The 21,161-nt window shown below is 44.6% G+C and overlaps 1 protein-coding gene across 13 annotated transcripts in view; it reads right to left on the bottom strand.

Annotated features, from left to right (window-relative positions):
• rap1gapa (RAP1 GTPase activating protein a) overlaps window positions 1-21,161 on the bottom strand; it is a 473,779-nt gene that overhangs the window by 376,031 nt on the left and 76,587 nt on the right. For 8 of the 13 annotated variants that reach the window (XM_063033322.1, XM_063033328.1, XM_063033329.1 and 5 more), the window contains exon 1: window positions 9,890-10,027. The exons of 2 other annotated variants lie outside the window; for them this stretch is intronic. In XM_063033322.1, the coding sequence (XP_062889392.1) occupies window positions 9,890-9,951 (62 nt within the window). In that variant the 5' untranslated portion in view covers window positions 9,952-10,027. Of the gene's footprint in view, window positions 1-9,889; window positions 10,028-11,185; window positions 11,334-21,161 lie in introns of those variants that run through there. 3 more of the 13 variants (XM_063033336.1, XM_063033330.1, XM_063033326.1) reach the window with 2 other exon arrangements.

Genomic DNA, 21,161 nt, shown 5'->3' with positions numbered 1-21,161 from the left:
CGATCCTTGAAGACATCCTGTCCTGGATGCTGGGGTGGCTAGAGCCCATGATGGAGCTGGCTGCGTTCACAACTTTCTGCAGCTTACTTCGATCCTGTGCAGTGCCATCTCCTGACCATGCCAGACGGAGATGCCTCAGACGTTCTCCCCTGGATATTCCCCCTATACTTACCAGCCAGCACCTTAAAATTACGGCCCCTTGTATTGGCCATTTCCCCACGGGAAGAACTCTGGCTGTCCATTTGATCTGTGGCTTTTATCATCCTGCACACCTCTCACCCTCCTTTGCTCCAGAGAGAAAAGCCCCAGATCGCTGAACCTATTCTCGTGAGACAGGCTCTCTAATCCAGACAGCATCCTGGTAAATCTCCTCTGCAGCCTACTGAGTGCTTCCATATCGTTCCTACAACAAGGCGAGCAGAGCTGAATACAGTGTGAAATCAGAAGTACATTTAAAATCTCAGTGAAGACCCGACCACCCCCATGATGTTTAATACGGCCTCTGCCGTCATGCTTTTTGCACCCGCTTTTAATTACAAACTGCTCTGCTAATTAAAATCTCACTCAATTATTGTTTGCATCTGAAATGGTAATTTAAAGTCCTTCGTCTTTACATTTGCAGTTCAAGTCAAGTCAAGTTTATTGTCATTTAACTATATACATGTATACTGTCAAACAATACAACATTTCTCCGGACCAGGGTGTAAAGCACAGTAGTACACATAACACACATATATAACACACAATAATTTAGGAAAGTAAGGATAAAATGTACGCATAAATAAACAAAGCAAAGTGCAGAGATTAAATGTAAGGTACAGTACAAGTTATCCAATGACACTTCAAATGCAATGCGGCAGGGAGTTCAGAAGCCCAATGGCCTGAGGGAAGAAACTGTTTCCCATCCGGACCGTTCTTGGTTTTATGCATCGGAGTCTCCTGCCTGACGGTAGAAAGTCAAACAGGATGCTGGGTGGATGGGTGGGATCCTTGATAATGCTAAGGGCCCTGCGTACACAGCACCCCTGGTAAATGTCCCCGATGGATGGCAGGGAGACCCCCATGATCCTCTCAGTTATTCTCACAGTCCTTTGTAGGGACTGATGCTCTGCTGCTCCCGTACATAATTGTTCTACGGTATTTCTGTAATAGACTTTCTCCTGCTAATGCTTCATGATCTTACCCAGCACTTAACTTCCAGAACCAGAATTAGTTTGATTATCACTGACATATTTATTTTTATTTAATTTAGAGATACAGTGTGGAAGAGGCCGCATTGCCCAGCAACCCACCCTAGTCTAGTCACAGGACAATCTGCAATGCCCAATTAAACTACTAACTCGTATGCCTTTGGATTGTGGGATAGGGAGTATTTATCTGTACATGGACCATTCAGAAATCTGCTGGTGGAAGGAAAGAAGCTGTTCCTAAAACATTCATGCTCTGGTACCTGTCAAAGGTTACCGATTGTATTTAGAATGAAAGCGGTAATTCTAAATGCAGACTGCAACATGGGAAATGGATGTAGGTTTCATCCATGTTCTCCAGTTTCCTCCCACATTCCAAAGACATACAGGTTAGGAGGTTAATTGGTCACGTGGGTGTAATTGGGTGGCATGGAAAGGCGGGTTCCGCGTTGCATCTCTAAATAAGTAAATATATAAATAAATAAAAGAAAATAACTCAAATTGCTAGCAGGAAAAGACTTTTTACACAGAGTTTGAGGTACCAGATTGTAATGGTTGGGTGAGTTCTGTCCCTGAGCGTTTAAAGAGTAGTGTAATCTCGAGTCCATAAAACCATAAGACCATAAGACAAAGGAGCAGAAGTCGGCCATTCGGCCCGTCGAGTCTGCTCCGCCATTTTATCATAAGCTCATCCATTCTCCCATTTAGTCCCACTCCCCCACCTTCTCATCATAATCTTTGATGCCCTGGCTACTCAGATACCTATCAATCTCTGCCTTAAATACATGCAATCACTTGACCTCCACTGCCACCTGTGGCGACAAATTCCATAGATTCACCACCCTCTGGCTAAAAAAATTTCTTTGCATCTCTGTTCTGAATGGGCGCCCTTCAATCCTTAAGTCATGCCCTCTCGTACTAGACTCCCCCATCATGGGAAACAACTTTGCTACATCCACTCTGTCCATGCCTTTCAACATTCGAAATGTTTCTATGAGGTCCCCCTTCATTCTTCTAAACTCCAAGGAATACAGTCCAAGGGCGGACAAACATTCCTCATATGTTAACCCTCTCATTCCTGGAATCATTCTAGTGAATCTTCTCTGTACCCTCTCCAACATCAGCACATCTTTTCTGAAATAAGGAGCCCAAAACTGCTCACAGTATTCCAAGTGAGGTCTCACCAGCGCCTTATAGAGCCTCAACATCACATCCCTGCTCCTATACGCTATTCCTCTAAAAATGAATGCCAACATTGCATTCGCCTTCTTCACCACCGACTCAACCTGGAGGTTAACCTTAAGGGAATCCTGTACGAGGACTCCCAAGTCCCGTTGCATCTCAGAACTTTGAATTCTCTTCCTATTTAAATAATAGTCTGGCCGTTTATTTCTTCTGCCAACATGCATTACCATACACTTTCCAACATTGTATTTTATTTGCCACTTCTTTGCCCATTCTTCCAATCTATCCAAGTCTCTCTGCAGACTCTCTGTTTCCTCAGCACTACTGGCCCCTCCACCTATCTTTGTATCATCAGCAAACTTGGCCACAAAGCCATCTATTCCATAATCCAAATCGTTGATGTACAACGTAAAAAGAAGCGGCCCCAACACGGACCCCTGTGGAACACCACTGGTAACCGGCAGCCAACCAGAATAGGATCCCTTTATTCCCACTCTGTTTCCTGCCAATCAGCCAACGCTCTATCCACGTATGTAACTTTCCTGTAATTTCATGGGCTCTTATCTTGTTAAGCAGCCTCATGTGTGGCACCTTGTCAAAGGATGATATTCAAGTATGAGTCAAGTATGATATTCTCCTAAGGGGTTGTCTGCTGGTGGGGCTCAGGTCAGGGTACTCGTAGAGCCCGTAGGGGATCCACAATTTAACTATTTAGTATACAGTACATAGATATACTTACCGTAATTCAGTTTTTTTCTATACAGTATTTATCATGTATTACATTGTACTGCTGCAAAATTAATTTCGCGACATATGCCAGTGATATTAACCTGGCTGTGATTCTGATTTTGACATAAGCAGGATTTTAGGGTGGATTCACTTAATGGAAAACTCATATAAGGAAGGATGTGCTGGCATTGAAGAGGATCTAGAGGAGGTTCACGAGAATGATTCAGGAGTGAAAGGGTTAACAAATGAGAGTGTTTGACGGCTCTGGGCCTGTACTTGCTGGAGTTTAGAAGAATGAGGGGGGATGTCATTGAAACCTTTCGAAGACTGAAAGGCCTCAAAAGAGTGGATGTGGAGAGGATATTTCCTATAGTGGGGGAGCCCAGGAGCAGCGGGAACTCTTCAGAAACAGACATCCCCCGTTTCTCCATCTATCAGAACTAAACTCCCTCCTCGATGGGATTATGTTATGACAAATGGTAGCGCACCCTCTTCAAGACTTCACACTTCTCCTGATGTGTTGTTCCCACAACTGGGCACAATGATCCAGATGTGACTGAATCAGTCTTTTGTTAGTGTTCAGCAGATTTCTAGATAATGCAATTACAGTAAAGTGATGCATTGCTGAGGCTTTATAAAGTTCAAGTTCACTTGCTGGACATTCCCAAACCAAAAGCCACGATTGAACCAGAAGGTTCACTGTCTGCTCTGGGCTAGATCTGTGATTCAGGTCTGTGCAAGAAAACCATGTATGATTTACGGAAGGCTATTTCAAGAGTGAAGAAACAGTTCTGAGCGAGGTTGGAGGCAACATCAGATGCACGTCAACTCCGGCAGGGTTTGCAGGACGTTACAAAATGAAACCCAATAGCATGAATGGTGGCAATGCTTCACTACCAGATGAGCTCAACACCTTCTATGCCCGCTTTGAAAGGCAGAATATAACTACAGCTGTGAAGATCCCTGCTGCACCCGGTGACCTCTGTCTCAGACGCCGATGTCAGGCTGTCTTTAAGGAGAGTGAACCCTCGCAAGGCAGCAGGTCCTGATGGAGTACCTGGTAAGGCTCTGAAAACATGCCAACCAACTGATAGGAATATTCAAGGACATTTTCAACCTCTCACTGCCATGGTTGGAAGTTCCCAGCTGCTTCAAAAAGGCAACAATTACACCAGTGCTAAGAGGAGTAGTGTGAGCTCCCTTAATGGCTGTCACCCGGTAGCACTCACATCTACAGGAATGAAATGCTTTGAGAGGTTGGTAATGATTAGAATCAACTCCTGCCTCAGCAAGGACCTGGACCCACTGCAATATGCCGATTTCCATATGTAATCTCAATGGCTCTTCACACGGCTCTAGGTCACCTGGACAATACAAACGTTTTGTCAGGATGCTTTTCATTGACTATAGCTCAGCATTTGACATCATCGTTCCCACAGTCCTGATCAACAGGCTACAAAACCTTGGCCCCTGTGCCTCCTTCTGCAATTGGATCCTTGTCTTCCTAACCGGAAACCAGAATCTGTGCAGATTGGTGATAACAATCCTCCTCGCTGACGATCGATGCTGGTGCACCTCAGAGATGTGTGCTTAGCCCACTGCTCAACTCTCTATATAACCATGACTGTGTGGCTAGGCATTGCTCAAATACCATCTATAAATTTGCCGATGATACAATCATTGTTGGTAGAAACTCAGAGGGAGATGAGAGAGCGTACAGTTGTGAGATATACCAGCTAGTGGAGTGGTGTCGCAGCAACAACCTGGCACTCAATGTCAGTAAGACCAAGGAGCTGATTGTGGACTTCAGGAAGGGTAAGATGAGGGAACACATACCAATCCTCATGGAAGGATCAGAAGTAGAGAAAGTGAGCAGCTTTAAGTCCTTTGGTGTCAAGATCTTGGAGGATCTGACTTGGTTCTAAGATATTGATACAGCTATAAAGAAGGCAAGACAGTGGCTATATAAAATTTCATTAAGGGTTTGTGGAAATTTGGTTTGTCACCTAAAACACTTGAAAACTTCTACAGATGTACTGTGGAGAGCATTCTGACAGGCTGCATCGCTGTCTGGTGTGGGGAAGAATCTACTGCACAGGATTGTAAGAAGTTACAGGAAATTGTAAAATTAGTCAGCTCCATCTTGGGTACTAGCCCCCCACAGTATCCAAGGCAACTTCGAGGAGCGATGCCACAGAAAGGTGACGTCCATCATTAAGGACCCTCATCACCCAGGACATGCCCTCTTCTCACTGTTACCATCAGGTAGGAGGTACAGAAGCCTGAAGGCACACACTCAGTGATTCAGGAATAGCTTCTTCCCCTCTGCCATCTGATTCCTAATGGACATTGAACCTTTGAACACTACCTCACTTTTTAAAATATCATTTCCTGTTTTGCACTAATAATAATTTAACTATTAATATCCATATATACTGTATTTGATTTACTAACTTATTCTTTTTTCCATATTATCATGTATCGCATGGTACTGCTGCTGCTAAGTTAAAAAATTTCATGAAATATGTTGATGATATTAAACCCGATTCTGATTCTGACATTTAATTGTCATTCAACCACGCACACACATATAGCTAAACAAAACAGTGTTTCTCTAGGGCCAAGGTGCAAAACACAGTGCATACAAGTCACACACAGCACATACAGTCACAAAAATAATATTAGCCGTTTGGAGTATTGTGAGCAACTTTGGGCCCTTATCTGAGAAAGTACATGCTGACATTGCAGAGGGTCTGGAGGTGGTTCATCAGGATGATCCCAGGAATGAAAGGGATGAGGAGCTTTTGATGGCTCTGGTCTATACTTATTGCAGTTTAAAAGAATGAGAGGGGATCCCATTGAAAACTATCAAATATCAAAAGGCCTAGGTAGAGTGGATGTGGAGAGGATGTTTCCTATAGTGGGGGAGTCTATGACAAGAGAGCACATCCTCAGTATAGAGGGACATCCCTTCAGGACAGAGATTAGTAGGAATATCTTTAGGCAGAGGGTGGTGAATCTGTGAATTTATTGCCACAGATGGCTGTGGAGGCCAAATCATTGGGTATATTTATGTAAGGGGTTTCTTCTTTTATGTTACTGCTGTGACGAGAATACACATAAATTAAGATGTTTGCCGGTCTGGGCTAGCATCAGTGGCATCAGCAGTGGTCGGCCACCTGTCCTCAGGGGAAGGAGAGATAAGGAACAATGAAGCAGCATCTGGAGATGTGTAATGAAGGGACGGGAGAGAGAGCTGTCTAGAGCGGCTCCCCCTTTGAACCCTGAACTGTTTGAAGTGATGGACAGGCGATCTGGAGATGTGTAATGAAGGGACGGGAGAGAGAGCTGTCTAGAGCGGCTCCCCCTTTGAACCCTGAACTGTTTGAAGTGATGGACAGGCGATACCCCAGCAGGGGGATAAAAAGGGACAGGTTCGCTAAGGCAGGACACACACGACACCCGAGGTAACGAGACCCTGGAAGTGGTGTGCCTCTCACAAGTCGGTGGGAAGTATCGGGCCATAAACGCACAGGGTGGAAAGGTACGATCAGCGGGAACCCGGTGTGTGTCCACCCTTGCTTGGGTGCCAGGTTCACTGCAGAGGGTCGACCGCATCTGGAGGAAGGGTCACAGTCGGTGACCTCAGGTGACATCACGAAGGACCCGCCCGAAAGCTGCTTGTGAGCAATATCGCTGGTCTGCGAGTGGAAGCCGTTTCTGAATGATCAGTCGTTCTCGTTCTCTCTCTCCCTCCCCCCCCCCACATTGTCCATCGCCATGGCAACGATTACTGCACGCTGAACTAAATCGAGCTGGACTTTTGCGTCACTTTGAAATTGGTCATTTACCCCTAGACAACGATAGAGCTTGATTGATGCTGTTAACTTAATTCTGTGCACGTGTGTTTATCATTGCTGAACTGTTGCATTTATTATCCTTTTGATTACTATGTTACTTGTTTCTTTAATAAAACTTTCTTAGTTCTAGTAATCCAGACTCCAACTGAGTGATCCATTTCTGCTGGTTTGGCAACCCAGTTACGGGGTACGTAACACTGCGTAGTCTAATTAAAATGGCTTCTTTTTTATGTTACCTGCTGAGAAAGAACTCCCACTAGCAGTTTGTTTGGATTATATTACTGATAAGAGGATGAACAAACCAATTGGGATAGATGTTATTCTTTCTGTGCCCTCTTGTGCACAGAAGTTATTGTGATGCACGGGTTTTTGGGGAGAAGGCTGGAGAGAGAGACAGAGGATGGACAAGGTGCTGTGAGTCCGCTAACGGGGTCGGACCCCGCGTGGGAGTCCGAGGTCTAGGGCGTTCGGTGAGGAGAGGAGACGGAGATGGACTTGTGTGGAGCGTCTGGTCGACCACCGTTGTTGGTCCCAGGTGGCAGGTCGAGGTGGTCTGAGGGGATCGCAGGGTGAAGAAGGAGGGTCCTGAGCTCCAACTGTTTGTGCACGAAGAGATTGAACTTGGATAAGTGTGACGCCTTTTATTTTCCTTTTATGTTTTATTCTCTATTAATTATATAGTTCCAGTAATATCTATAAACTGTAAATCAATTAATCGTATCTGGCGTATTGTCTGTTATTTGAGCGGGGTGGGGTACATCACACAGCATCCACACAAACTATTACCCAGATTGGCGGGGCCGAGGGCTGTTTCCCGAGACGACAGCAAGCTAAGCGACCCTGAGGCTGGCCGGGGGGCTACATTTAAGACAGAGTTTGATAGGTTCTTGATTAGTCAGGGTGTCAAAGGTTATGGGGAGAAGGCAGGAGAATGTGTTGAGAGGGACAATACATGAGTCTTGGCGAAATTGAGGAGCAGACTCAAAGAGCTGAATGCCTAAATCTGTCCCTATGTCTTGGTGTCTAAATGGCACCCAGGATCTTGAATGTGGTTTAGTCCAACTTCTCAGGACAGCCCCATACAGGAAAATGTGTTGTCTATGCAGTGATCCAGCATGTCAACAATCGAATGATCAGTCAGTCGTCCTGCTTGTACAGAAATGGGCGCATTAAGTTACCTAAAGTCCCTGTTTGAATTATGATGTCCCACGAACTGGTGGCAAGTGTTAAATTCTTCATTGAATCCTTGTGCTGGGTTCACTAACTCTAAGAGTTGTGGCAAATCTGCGGCAGGGACAATTGCACAATATAGTATTAATGGTAAGATTCTTGGCAGTGTGGAGGATCAGAGGGATCTTGGGGTCCGAGGTTGACTCTGTGGTTAAGAAGGCATATGCTACATTGGCCTTCATCAATCGTGGGATTGAATTTAGGAGCTGAGAGGTAATGTTGCAGCTATATAGGACCCTGGTCAGACTCCACTTGGAGTACTGTGCTCAATTCTGGTCGCCTCACTATAGGAAGGACGTGGAAACCATAGAAAGGGTGCAGAGGAGATTAGCAAGGATGTTGCCTGGATTGGGGAGCATGCCTTATGAGAACAGGTTGAGTGAACTCGGCCTTTTCTCCTTGGAGCGACGGAGGATGAAAGGTGACCTGATAGAGGTGTATAAGATGATGAGAGGCATTGATCGTGTGGATAGTCAGAGGCTTTTCCCCAGGGCTGAAATGGCTAGCACGAGAGGGCACAGTTTTAAGGTGCTTGGAAGTAGGTACAGAGGAGATGTCAGGGGTAAATTTTTATGCAGAGAGTGATGAGTGCGTGGAATGGGCTGCCGGTGACAGTGGTGGAGGTGGAAACAATAGGGTCTTTTAAGAGACTCCTGAATAGGTACATGGAGCTTAGAAAAATAGAGGGCTATGGGTAAAGCCGAGGTAGTTATAAGGTAGGGACATGTTCGACACAGCTTTGTGGGCCAAAGGGCCTGTATTGTGCTGTAGGTTTTCTATGTTTCTAATTGTTTAGTCAGCTAATTATTGACACACAGACAAAAAACATTTAACAAGCAACTTTTCAACCTGACTTCAAACATCCAGATATTAAAATTCTAGTGGCCTGATGAAGGGTCTCAACCTGAAATGTCGACTGTCCATTTCCCTCCACAGATGCTTCTCGATCTGCTGACTTCCTCCAGTGCATTGTGTGTCATTCTAATTCTGGTATCTGCAGATCTTTGTATCTCCAACTTCACATGTTGTTCAAATCTTACTGCTTGCTTTCTTACGAGGACGGGTTGAACCCGCTGGGAGTTTTCGGTTTGGAGTGAATGAGGATGAGAGGGGACTTGGCAGAGGGGCACAAGAGGAAAAGATTGAGTGGACAGCCAGAGACTTTTTCCTCGGACAGAAATGGCAAACGGAAGGGAGCATAATTTTAAGGTGATTGGAGGAAAGTTTAGGGGGAACGTACATGGATGAAGGAAAAAGAAAGGGCTACGTGGGAGGAAATGTTAGATTAAAAGGCTGGCACTACATCACGGACTGCAAGCTGTGTGCATTACTGTTCAATGTTCTCCGTTCTGGCTGATGTCCAGATACACACATATTTACTCAAATTTCAATGTTCAGAGTTCAAGTTTCAAAATACTTTCAAAGTACGTACGGCCCTGAGATTCATTTTCTTGCTGGCATTCACAGTAAATCTAAGAACTACAATAGAATCAATGAAAATCTACATACAAAAACTATCAATAATATGCAGTTTACTAAAAATGCAGAGCTTTCTATTCACTGTGATGCCTGGAGAGAGAGAGATAGATAGATAGATAGATAGATCTCTCTCTCGCTGTCTCTCGCTGTCTCTCGTTACTTGTCACTGTGAGCATAAGCGAACAGCCTTTGCTGGCATGTAAAGCTGAAAACTTTTACCTCCTTCCCTTTGACTCCTCCGTCTCCCACCTGCAGGGGAGAGAGTGAGGGGGCCTGCACATTCATTCGCTTGCTGGTTACCAATACAGACCGGGAAGTTTATCTGACCTTCAGTACATCGGCAAATCTGAATGGAAGTGAGAACTCCCAAACACCTGCCAGGCGTACAGAGTCCGAGTCACAGAACACTACAGCGCAGAAACAAGACCTTCAGTCCATCTAGTCCATGCTGGAATATTATTCTGCCAAGTCCCATCGACCTCACCCGGACAAAAGCCCTCCATCCCCCTCCCATGCATATACTTACCCAAATTTCTCGTAAATATTGAAACTGACCCCTGTATCCACCACTTCCACCGGTAGCTTGTTCACACTCTCACCACCCTCTGAGTGAAGAAGCTCCTCTTCATGTTCCTCTTAAACATTTCACCTTTCACCCTTAACCCATAACCTCTAGTTCTAGCCTAACCCAATCTCAGTGGAAAAAGACAGCACAGAGGTATCTATACCTCTCAAAATTACATACACCTTTCCAGGGAATCAAGTCCTAACCTTTTTAACCTTTCCCTACCCTTCCCTAGAAATCAGGTCCTCAATTCCCACAGCAGTCTCCCTTGGCCATCAGTGTGTAGAGTGCCCGATGGATTAAGAAGCGTATATGGGAAGATGTTTTTTTCTTAAGGAAAAATAGAAAAATGCTGACTTTCTTTCATCATTATAGATTGCATATCAAATTCAGAATGAGAATCAGCTTTAATATCATTGACGCACTGTATGTCACGAAATTTGTTGCTTACCCGCAGCAGTACATTGCAATACATATTCACAAAAAGCTAAATTAGAATAAGAAATATGTTTTTAAAAAATAATATAGTGCAAATAGAGCGCAAAAAATAATTAGATAGTGTACACGGGTTCATTGTCCATTCAGAAATCTGATAGCACCGGGGAAAAAAGCTATTCTTGAAATGTTGAGTGTGTGTCTTCAGACTCCTGTGCCTCCTCTCCAACGGTATCAATGAGAAGACTGTATGACCCAGAATCAAGTTTGAAAGTCACAGAAAATTATGCAATCATTACTGAGTTTATATTTATCAAAAGAGAAATCTCATCATAAAGTGTAAATGCTAATTCCAAAAAGCCAGTGGGTTTATATTCTAAATTTTTTTTGTTTCACCTTCACATTCTCAGAGTAAAATCACAATAACCTCAGTACACAGACTGTATATGAACTGTGAGAGACTAACTGAAAGAAAGTTAATGGAACCTTTATCAAAAGCGAATAGAGTAGTTTACCTTGTACTAACAGCACGCATATCGAAGTAGGGTTAAGTCTGGTCACACAGTGTGTGAAATATGATCGGGTGACATCTAATCCCAGTTCAGATTCAGCCAGTGGTTCTTCTTGCCTTGCTGTTCTGAGGTGTGTGTGAGTGTATGTATGTACGCAAGGACATGGTGAATCACCCTCTATTGTTTAGAGACAACGTAGATTCCGGCAGAACGAGCAGCCTCGTTAACTTCAGTACTAGTCATACAGCATTCTTCTGTTCATTGACAGCTATGGGTGTTACGTTATTGCCCGTCCCAAATGGCCCTTCAGAAGATAGTCCTGATCCACTTTCCTAACAAAGTTCAAAGCTCAAACTAAATTTTATTCTCAAAGTACATATATGTCCCTGAGGTTCTTTTTCTTGCAGGCATTCACAGTAAATACTAAGAAACACAATAGAGTCAATGAAGAACTGCACACAAAGATGGAAAAAACAACCAATGTGGAAAATACAACAACCTGCAAAAATAAATACATAAGAAATAGAAAATTAATAAATATGGAGAACATGAGTTGTCGAGTCCTTCAAAGTGAGTCCATGTGTTTTATAGTATTCAGTGAACAGTGTGTAAAATTATCCAAACTGGTTCAAAAGTCTGATGGTTGAGGGGAAATAACCGTTCCTGAACCTGGTGGTATGGGTCCGGAGGCTGCTGTATCTCCCTCCCGATGGCAGCAGGGAGGAGGGAGCACGGCCTGGATGATGGGGGTTGTTGAAGATGGATTCTGCCTTCTTGTGACAGCGTTCCTTGCAGATGTGCTCGTGGTGGGGAGGCCTTTACCCATGATGGACAGGGTCACATCCACTATTTTCTACAGGCTTTTCTCTTTTTGGGCAATTGATGTTTCCAGATCAGGGATGAAATGGTCAGCCAACCTTAGTGAATGATAGAGCAAGTATGAGATGTGAGTAGCCTACTCCCAGTTTCTGTTTATAATTTTCAGGTAAAAATTCTAGAAATAACACTTCCAGATGAACAGTTATCAATCTGAAATGTTAATTCAGTCTCTTTCTCTCTCTCCACAGATGGCCTGACCTGCTATAAATCCCGATGTTTTCCAAGACTATTTGCTGAGTTGTTTAGCTACTCTTGTGCAGTGTTAACAGCTATTGCCATGAGTTTGCGAGATGCTCAAGTCCCACACCAGCAGGTTCAACAACAGTGACTTCCCATCAACCACTCAGTTCCTGAACCAACCAGCAAAACTGTAATCACTACCTCGATGCATCAGCAGCACAGCATGACCACCCTGTTCTACAATGGATTTTGTTTTATTTGTACTAATTGTGCTCTTTCTGGTAAAAAAAAATGTATAATTTAAGTTTATGATTTTCTTGTGAATGCTGATTTATAAAAACACAAGAGATTCTGCAGATGCTGGAAATCCAGATCAACACACACACAAAATGCTGGAGGAGCTCAATAGGTCAGGCAGCATCTATGGAGGGGAATGAACAGTCAATGTTTCGGCCTGATGAAGTGTCTCGGCCTGGAACGTTGACTGGTTATTCATTTCCATAGATGCTGCCTGACCTGCTGAGTTCATCCACCATTCTGGGTGTGTGTGTGTTGCTGCTGTTTGTGATGCTATCATCATCATTACGTGCTGTGCTGTATGATGTTGGCGATCACAGTCTCAGGACCAAATTGTTCTTGGCAAATTTTTCTACAGAAAGTGGTTTGCTGTTGCCTTCCACTGGACAATGTCTTTACAGGACGGGTGATGACAGCCATTATCGATACCCTTCAGAGATTGTCTGCCTTGTGTCAGTAGTCGCACAACCAGGACTTGTAATATGCACCAGCTGCTCCGCGTGACCCTGATTGGGGTGTGGGAGGGTTAAGCAGGTGCTACACCTTGCCCAAGGGTGACCTGCAGGCTACTGGAGGGAAAGAACACGTCTTACACCTCCTTTGGTAGAGACGCTTCTCCACCCTGCCACCTGATCTGATATTATGTGCCTGTGATATTGCCACAAGAAGGGTTACATTGCATCAGTGTACTTGTGCATATGACAATAAACTTGACTTTGACTTTGATGAAGTACAGGTCTGGACTAACTATTTTCTTTATGGGGAAATGTTATTTATTTATTTTTGTAGCTCATGGTAATTGTTATCTCTTGCAATGCACTGTTGCTGCAAAGCAACACGTTCCACAGCATATATCAGAGATAATAAACCTGGTTATTTTTTTATTAAGTTACAGAATTGGTCTGGAAAGGCCAATTCTGACCCGTCTTGGGCCCAGAATGTCAGTGCAATTATGAAGAAAGCAATGCAGCTCCTCTTCTCTCTCAGGAGTTTCTGGAGATTTGGCACAACATCTGAAACATTGTCAAACTTCTGCAGACGTGTAGTGGAGGGTACATTGACTGGCTGCATCACACCCTGGTATGGAAACACCAATGCCCTCAGATGGAAAATCTTACAAAAAATAGTGGATACAGCCCAGTCCGTCGGGGTAAAGCCCTCCCCACCATTGAGCACATCTACATAAAACACTGTCGCAGGAAAGCAGCATCCATCATCAGGGACCCCACCGTCCAGAACATGCTCTCTTGTCTCTGCTGCCATCAGGAAGAAATACAGGAGCCTCAGGACTCACGCCACCAGGTTCAGGAACAGTTATTACCCCTCAACCATCAGGCTCTTGAACCAGAGGTGATAACATCTTTCAACTTCACTCACCCCTTCATTAAAATATTCCCATAGCCAATGGACTCACTTTCAAGGACACTTCATCTTATATTCTTGATATTTATTGCTTATATATTTACTATTATTATTTCCCTCTTTTTTTATCTGCACAGTTTGTTGTCTTCTATACTCTGGCTGAACGCCCAATTTGGGCGGCTTTTCTTTGATTCTGTTATAGTTATCATCCTATAGATTCATTGAGTATGTCCACAAGAAAATGAATCTCAGGGTTGTATTTCGTGCATATGTATACTTACTTAACGGATTTACTTTGAGCTTTGAAAGGCCTGTTCTCAGCTGTATCAATTGATAGATAGATCTATTTACTGGGACTTAAATCTCCCAGCTCCTTGGATGGAATTTAAACTGGCGTCTTCTGTCAATAACCCTGGTCTCTGAAGACTTTACCGCTATGTCAGCCTCACTCCTGCTCTTTATAATTTATGCTCATGCGACGCCTTGAACATCAAAGATTACTTTTATCCGTCACGTGTATCGAAAAATCAAAGCATAATGAATTGTGTCATTAGGGTCAATGACCCGCACAGTCTGAGGCTGTGCTGGGAGCAGCCCCCAAGAGTCACCATGTCTCTGGTACCAGCATAGCATCCCCACAACTTCCCAATCCTAACCTGAATGTCTTTGGACTGTGGAAGGAAGCTGGAGCACCTGGAGGAAACCCAAGTCGTCATGGGGAGAACGTACAAACTCCTTACAAACATCGGGTGGGATTCATCCCAGCTTGTTTTTGCTGAAAACCGTTACGCTAACTGCAACGATTCCTTGCAGCCCATCGTAATATGGTAAAGTATTGCAAGATGGTTCCGACTCTCGCACTAGGACTGGTCAGAGGATAGTTATACTGTGGCAAGACCTTCTCTGTCATCGGTCCCTCGGCATTGTGGGTAACTTGCATCAACTCTGGCTCTCTGGGTTCAGAGGTGGGTCATAGGGGCAACAGAAGGGGGAGGGGTTATTTATTTATTTATTGAGATACAAGCTCCTCCAGCCCACTCAGCAACCCATCTATTTAACCCTAGTCTAATCGCAGGACAGTTTAAATTACCAATTAACCTAATAACTGGTACATCTTCGGACTGCGGGAGGGGAGCAGAACACCCAGCGGTTCACAGAGAGAGTATACCAGCTCCTTACAGATGGTGCTAGGACTGAACTCTGAATTCTCGGAAGCCCTGAGCTGCAATGGTGTTGTGCTATGTGCTAGGGCACTGCGGCGACCCGGTTACGAGGGTTATATGGAGAAGACATACAAACTCCATACAGATGACATTGAAACTGAACTTTGAACTCCGATGCCCTGAGTTGCACTGTCACTACACTACGGGGCTCCCTACCAGTCTGCAGACTCATTCATGGATGGGGCAGATAGGGTGGGGTGCATCAGCAGCCGGTTCAAGTTCAGTTTATTGTCATTCAACCAAATACATGAATACCACCAAACAAAACTGTGTCCCCCGGACCGAGGGGCACAACACAGTACACATAACTCACACACATCACAAAGTAATATTACCATAAATAAACTAAACAATAAGGTGCATATACCATGCAAGCCAAAAAGTAAACAGTGTAACGCTACTGGCACCTCATGTGTGATGAGACCTGGGTGGTGGCGGGGAGTTCGGTCATCTCACGGCCTGGGGGAGGAAGCTGTTTCCCACCCTAACAGTCCTTGTCGTAATGTTATGGTACCTCCTGCCTGATGGAACGGGGTCAGAGATTGTTGGAGGGATGAGAGCGATCATTGATAATGCTAAATGCTCTGTGTATGCAGTGCTCTGGATAAATATATTAACGGGTGGGAGAGAGACCCCAATGATCCTCGCAGTAGACCTCGCAACCCTTGCAGGGACTTGTGGTTAGACGTCTTGCTATTCCCATACCAGACGGTGATGCAGATGCTCAGAACTCTCTGTGAAGCTCCTGCAGAAATTGGTTAGAATGGGAGGGGAGCGGAGATGAGACTCAGTCACCTCAGTCTTCTCAGGAGGTGGAGACGCTGCTGTACTTTCTTGACCAAAGAGGTAGTGTTGAGGGATCAGGTGAGATCATCTGTTATGCGTACTCCCAGAAGTTTGGTGCTCCTAACTCTCATCACTAGGGTAGCGAGCTGTTAACTATTTACCTGTGCTGTGCACTGCATGCATTTTGAATTATATTTTATTGACTTATGTATGGTAATATTTTGTTTTTATGAGCTGCGTGCGATGTATGTTTTAGGGTGCACCGTGGTCTGGAGGAACGTTGTCTCGTTCGGTTGTTAATGCGTACAGTCAAATGACAGTAAAGTGGAACCTGAGCTGGAACAAAGAGGAGACCTGATCCTGCAGTGTTGGTGAGTCAGTCAGTCTCAGCATGCTGTTCAATGTCTCGCAGATAGGGTGGAACGCAAACAAGGTCGACAGCAAACAATTCAACAGTAAACAGCCTACTGATTTGGAGAAACAATTGCGTCCATGCCAGGTGCTTGGTGCGTTGCTGTTGGAACATCAGTGTTCAGCCTCTGGTCATACCCCAAGGACTGAAGGTGCTTCGGGCTTGACAAGGAGACAGAGCTCAGCAGTGTCATAAACAATTACTCTCTACGTGACTCGCTCTATATAAATCTCTCCCTTCAGATTCATCCTTCTTCAGCCCTTTGCCTTTTCCACCTATCACTGCCTAGCTTCTTAATTCATACCCCTCCCCCACCAACCTGGCTTCACCTATCACCTTCCAGCTTGTCCTCCTTCCCCTCCCGCATCACTTATTCTGACATCTTCTCCTCTTACCTTCCAGTCCTGATGAACTGTCAACTGTTGAATTCTCTCCAAAGATGCTGCCCGACCTGCTGAGTTCCTTCGGCATTTTGAGTGTGTTGCTGTCTAAGTGAATTCCTCACCACCATTCAGGGCCCCGAACATGCCTTCCAGATGAGGCAACTCTTCACCCGCATGTCTGCCGGGGTCACCTACAGAACTGCATGCTCCCAGTGCAGCCCCTTCTACAGCGGTGAGACCTCATGTAGATAGGGGAATTGCTTCTTCGAGCAACAATGGTCTGTCCACTCCAAAAAACAGGATTTCTCAGTGGTAAACCATTTCATTTCTACTTCCATTTCCCATTCCAACATGTTGGTCCATGGCCTCCTCTACTACCATGATGAGTCCACTCTCAAGTTGAAGGAGGAACACCATATTCCATCTGAGTAGCCTCCTACCTGATGGTAAAAACACTGACTACTCGAACTTCAGTAATTTCAACCGTCCTCCCCTTTCTCTCTTTCCCATTTTGACTCCCTTCTTCTCCTCACCTGCTTATCACCTCCCACTGGGGCCCCTCCTCTTTCCCTTTCTCCCATGCTCCTCTGTTCTCTCCTATCAGATTCCTTCTTCTTCAGCACTTTACCTTTCTTACCTATCACCTCCCAGATTCTCCCTTCAACCCCCTTTCCCCCATCCACCCTGCTTCGCCTTCTAGCTTGTCCACCTTCCCCTCCCCCCACCTTCTTATTCTGGCTTCTTCCCCCTTCCTTTCCAGTCATGGTGAAGAGCTTTGGCCAGAAACGTTGACTATTTACGTTGACTCCATAGACGCTAACTGACCTGCGAGTTCCTACAGGATTCTGGATTCCCAGCATCATAAGACCATAAGATATAACAGCAGAATTAGGCCATTTGGCCCATCAACTCTGGTCTGCCATTTCATCATGGCTAATCCGTTTTCCCTCTCAACTGCATTCCCCTGCCTCTCTCCCCCCCCCCCGGTAACCTTTCATGCTTTCAGTAATCAAGAACCTCAGTATCTCCGTGTTAAATATACCCAATGATCTGGCTTTCACAGACACCTGTGGCAACAAATTCCACAGATTTACCATCCTCTGGCCGCAGAAATTCCTCCTCCTCCTCCTCTGTTCTAAACAGACATCTCTCGATTCTGAGGCTGTGCCCTCTGGTCCTAGACGCCGACCCCTAGATGCTGTCTGACTTGCTGAGTTCCTCAGCATTTTCTGTGTGTCGATTCTGATCTCTGTGCTGTGGTTGTGCTCAGCCCCAGAGACAGGGCAATCAAGAGACCATCATGAGGGGGTACAAATCTATAACATCAGCCACGGAGGAAGATCTTTGCTACTTATTCAACCTATCACTGCATTTAGGTCCACTGTCATGATCAATGAGTGTGGTTACTCTTCATTTCTCCTTCCCTGCCATAAGCACAACTGAATTGAGTTTAAGCTGTGTTGGAACATCACTGTCAGATGTGACCATTAACACGGATCTCCCTTGCCTGTCTTTCAGCTCGGCGGGAATATTGTTGAGACAAACAAAGTCAAACAAATGGTCTTTGCAAATACTAATCTAGGTCACTGCCACCTTCTGTGTAAACTCCCCAACTACTTATTCACTCAGATCCCCAATGAAATGCCACCCTTACTGAACAGGCATTAGCCAATGAGCAGGCTCAAAACATCTCTTCATACAGAGGTTGCATTCAAAGCCAGAGCCAGTGATTGGCTGCAGTTATTTGAATATAACCAGCATAAAGACCCTTGTTCAGCCACAATGGATTGCTTTGAAAGAGTGTACAGTAACATCACACCATCAGCAAGGAGCATTCAGTATTTAACACCAGGAAAATTCAAACCCAGTCAATGATACTGCTTTTCTGCCAAGGAGAAATCTTCAAAGTCAAAGTAAAATTTATTATCAAAGTGTATACTTTATCTGTAACTATATACCAACTTGAGATTCATTTTCTTGTGAGCACTTACAGAAAAATGAAGAAAATATGTACACTGCAATAGTGTAGCAGTTAGCACGATGCTAATATAACTCGGGGCGTTGGAGTTTGGAGCTTGATACCTGCATCCATTGCAAGAAGTTTGTATGCCCTCCCCGTGACCACATGGGTTTCCTCCGGGTGCTCTGGTTTCCTCCCACAGTCCAAAGACGTACTGCTTAGTAGGTTAATTGGTCTTTGTAACTGTCCTGTGATTGAGCTAGGGTTAAGTAAATGGGTTACTGGGCAATGTGGTTCACTGGGCCGGGAGGGTCTGTTCCAAGCTGTATCTCTTAAGAATATCATGATGAACTATACAAGAGCAAAGACTGACAAATAACTAATATGCAAAAGAAGACAAATTTCGCAAATAATAAATAAATAATACTGAAAATATGGTTGCAGAATCCTTGAGAATGAGTCCATAGGTTATGGATTCAGTTCAGAGTTGAGGCAAGTGAAGTTTTCCTTTCTGGGTCAGGAGCCTGATGGTTGTAGGGTAATAACTGTTCCTGAACCTGGTGGTATGGGAGCTAAGGCTCCTGCACCTCCTGCCCGATGGTAGTGGTGAGAAGACAGCATAGACTGGATGGTGGGGGTCCCTGATGATGGATGCTGCTTTCATTTGTCAAAGTCTTTTTAAAAAGAATCTACTGGCACACTTCCATCCATCAAACCATTCAGTCCATCGGCCTCGAGGCGGCTGAAACCACTGCCCACACTCAAACCCTATCCTCAAGAACAAGTGTATCCCTTTCCCTTGTCTTTATCCCTCTGCAGCTGTGGACACCCTCAAACTGTGGCTGGTAAAGTTTGAGACAAACACCTTCCTTTTGAAAACAGCATCTTCAACTTCAATACAATGATCTGAAGATAATGTTGTCTACCATGGACTGGGGACAGAAGCTAAAGGAAAGGTCAGGAGTTGGGCAGTGGCTGATATACAGACCATAGACCATAAAACATAGGAACAGAATTGGGCCATTCAGCCCCCTGAGTCTGCCCCACCATTCCATCATAGCTGATTTATTTAACCCTCTCAACCCCATTTTTCTGCCTTCTTCCTGTAATCTTTTACGTCAGGAATAATCAAGAGCCTATTAACATCCATTTTAAATGTATCCAATGACTTAGCCTCCACAACTATCTGTGGCAATAAAAATTCCACAGATTCGCCACCATCTGGCTAACAAAATTCCTCCTCATCTCTGTTCTAAATAGACACCCTTCTATTCTAAGACTCTGGTCTTAGACTCCCCTACTATAGGAAACATCCTGTCCAAGACCACTCTGTCTAGGCTTTTTAAGAAGCTATTTCATCTTCCCCAGCAGAAACTTGCCCCAATCAGGGACAGGGATTCAAATGGAAAGTTAAATCACCTATAGTTAATAAAGGGAGGTCAAGGAAAATGTTCAATCTGTTAAGTTTCTACAGATGTACCACGGAGAACGTTCTGACTGGTTGTGTCACCATCGGGTATGGAGAGGCCACGGCACAGGATTGGGAAAGCTGCTGAAAGTTGTAAACTCAGCCAGCTCTATCATGGGTACTGGCCTGCCAGCTTCAAGGACATCTTCAAAAGGCAATAGATACCTCAAGAAGGCAGATTCTATCATTAAGGACTGCCATCACCTAGGATATACTCTCTTCTCATTACTACCATCAGGGAGGGAGTGAGTCTGAAGATACACACTCAATGTTTCAGGAACAGCTTCTTCCCCTCCGCCATCAGATTTCTGAACAATGAACCCATGAACACTACCTCATTATTTTTGTTCTCTTTTTGAACTACTTAATTTATCTGCATATTTCTATTTCTTACTGTAATTTATATTTTGTATGTATTGCACAGTACTACTGCTATAAAACTTGACATATCGTGACGTATGTCAGATTCTGATTCTGAATCAAAAACTAAAGCATACAAAGTCCAAAAGCCAGTGGAAGACCTGAGGGATGGGGGTTTTTCAGGAACTGAAGAAACTTTTGTGCTTAGGATTTGCTGTTCACTGCCAAGAGTCTCTGAGGTAGGCATCCCTGAAGATGTTTCAATCTTCTCTTCGACGGAAGACCAGTGAGACCCTTTCTCACTGCTCTGTCTCTGTGATCTCTTCTGTTCTCTAAATGCTTCCCCTCCTCCCACCTTTATATTCTGGTTTCTTCCCCTCCTAATGAAGGGTTACGTCCCAAGACGTCAACAATTCATTTCCCATAGATGTTGCCTGAATTGCTGATTTCCTCCAGCATTTGCATTTTGTTCAAACTACGCCCCCTCCTATTAGCCATTTCTGCCCTGGGAAACGAGCAGGATGCCTGAAGGGAGCCAATGTAGATAGAAATAGGATGTCACAGCACAGTACAGGCACCTTGGACCAAGATATTGTTCTGACTTTTCCTAACCCTTCCCTCCCATATGGTTCCCCCCAATTTTCTATCATCCATCTGTCTATCTGAGAT

Source organism: Mobula hypostoma, chromosome 25 (genome assembly GCF_963921235.1).
Source record: "Mobula hypostoma chromosome 25, sMobHyp1.1, whole genome shotgun sequence".
NCBI lineage: Eukaryota > Metazoa > Chordata > Chondrichthyes > Myliobatiformes > Myliobatidae > Mobula > Mobula hypostoma.
Note: the sequence above shows the minus strand (reverse complement) of the source record. Positions and strands in the feature narration are given on the sequence as shown.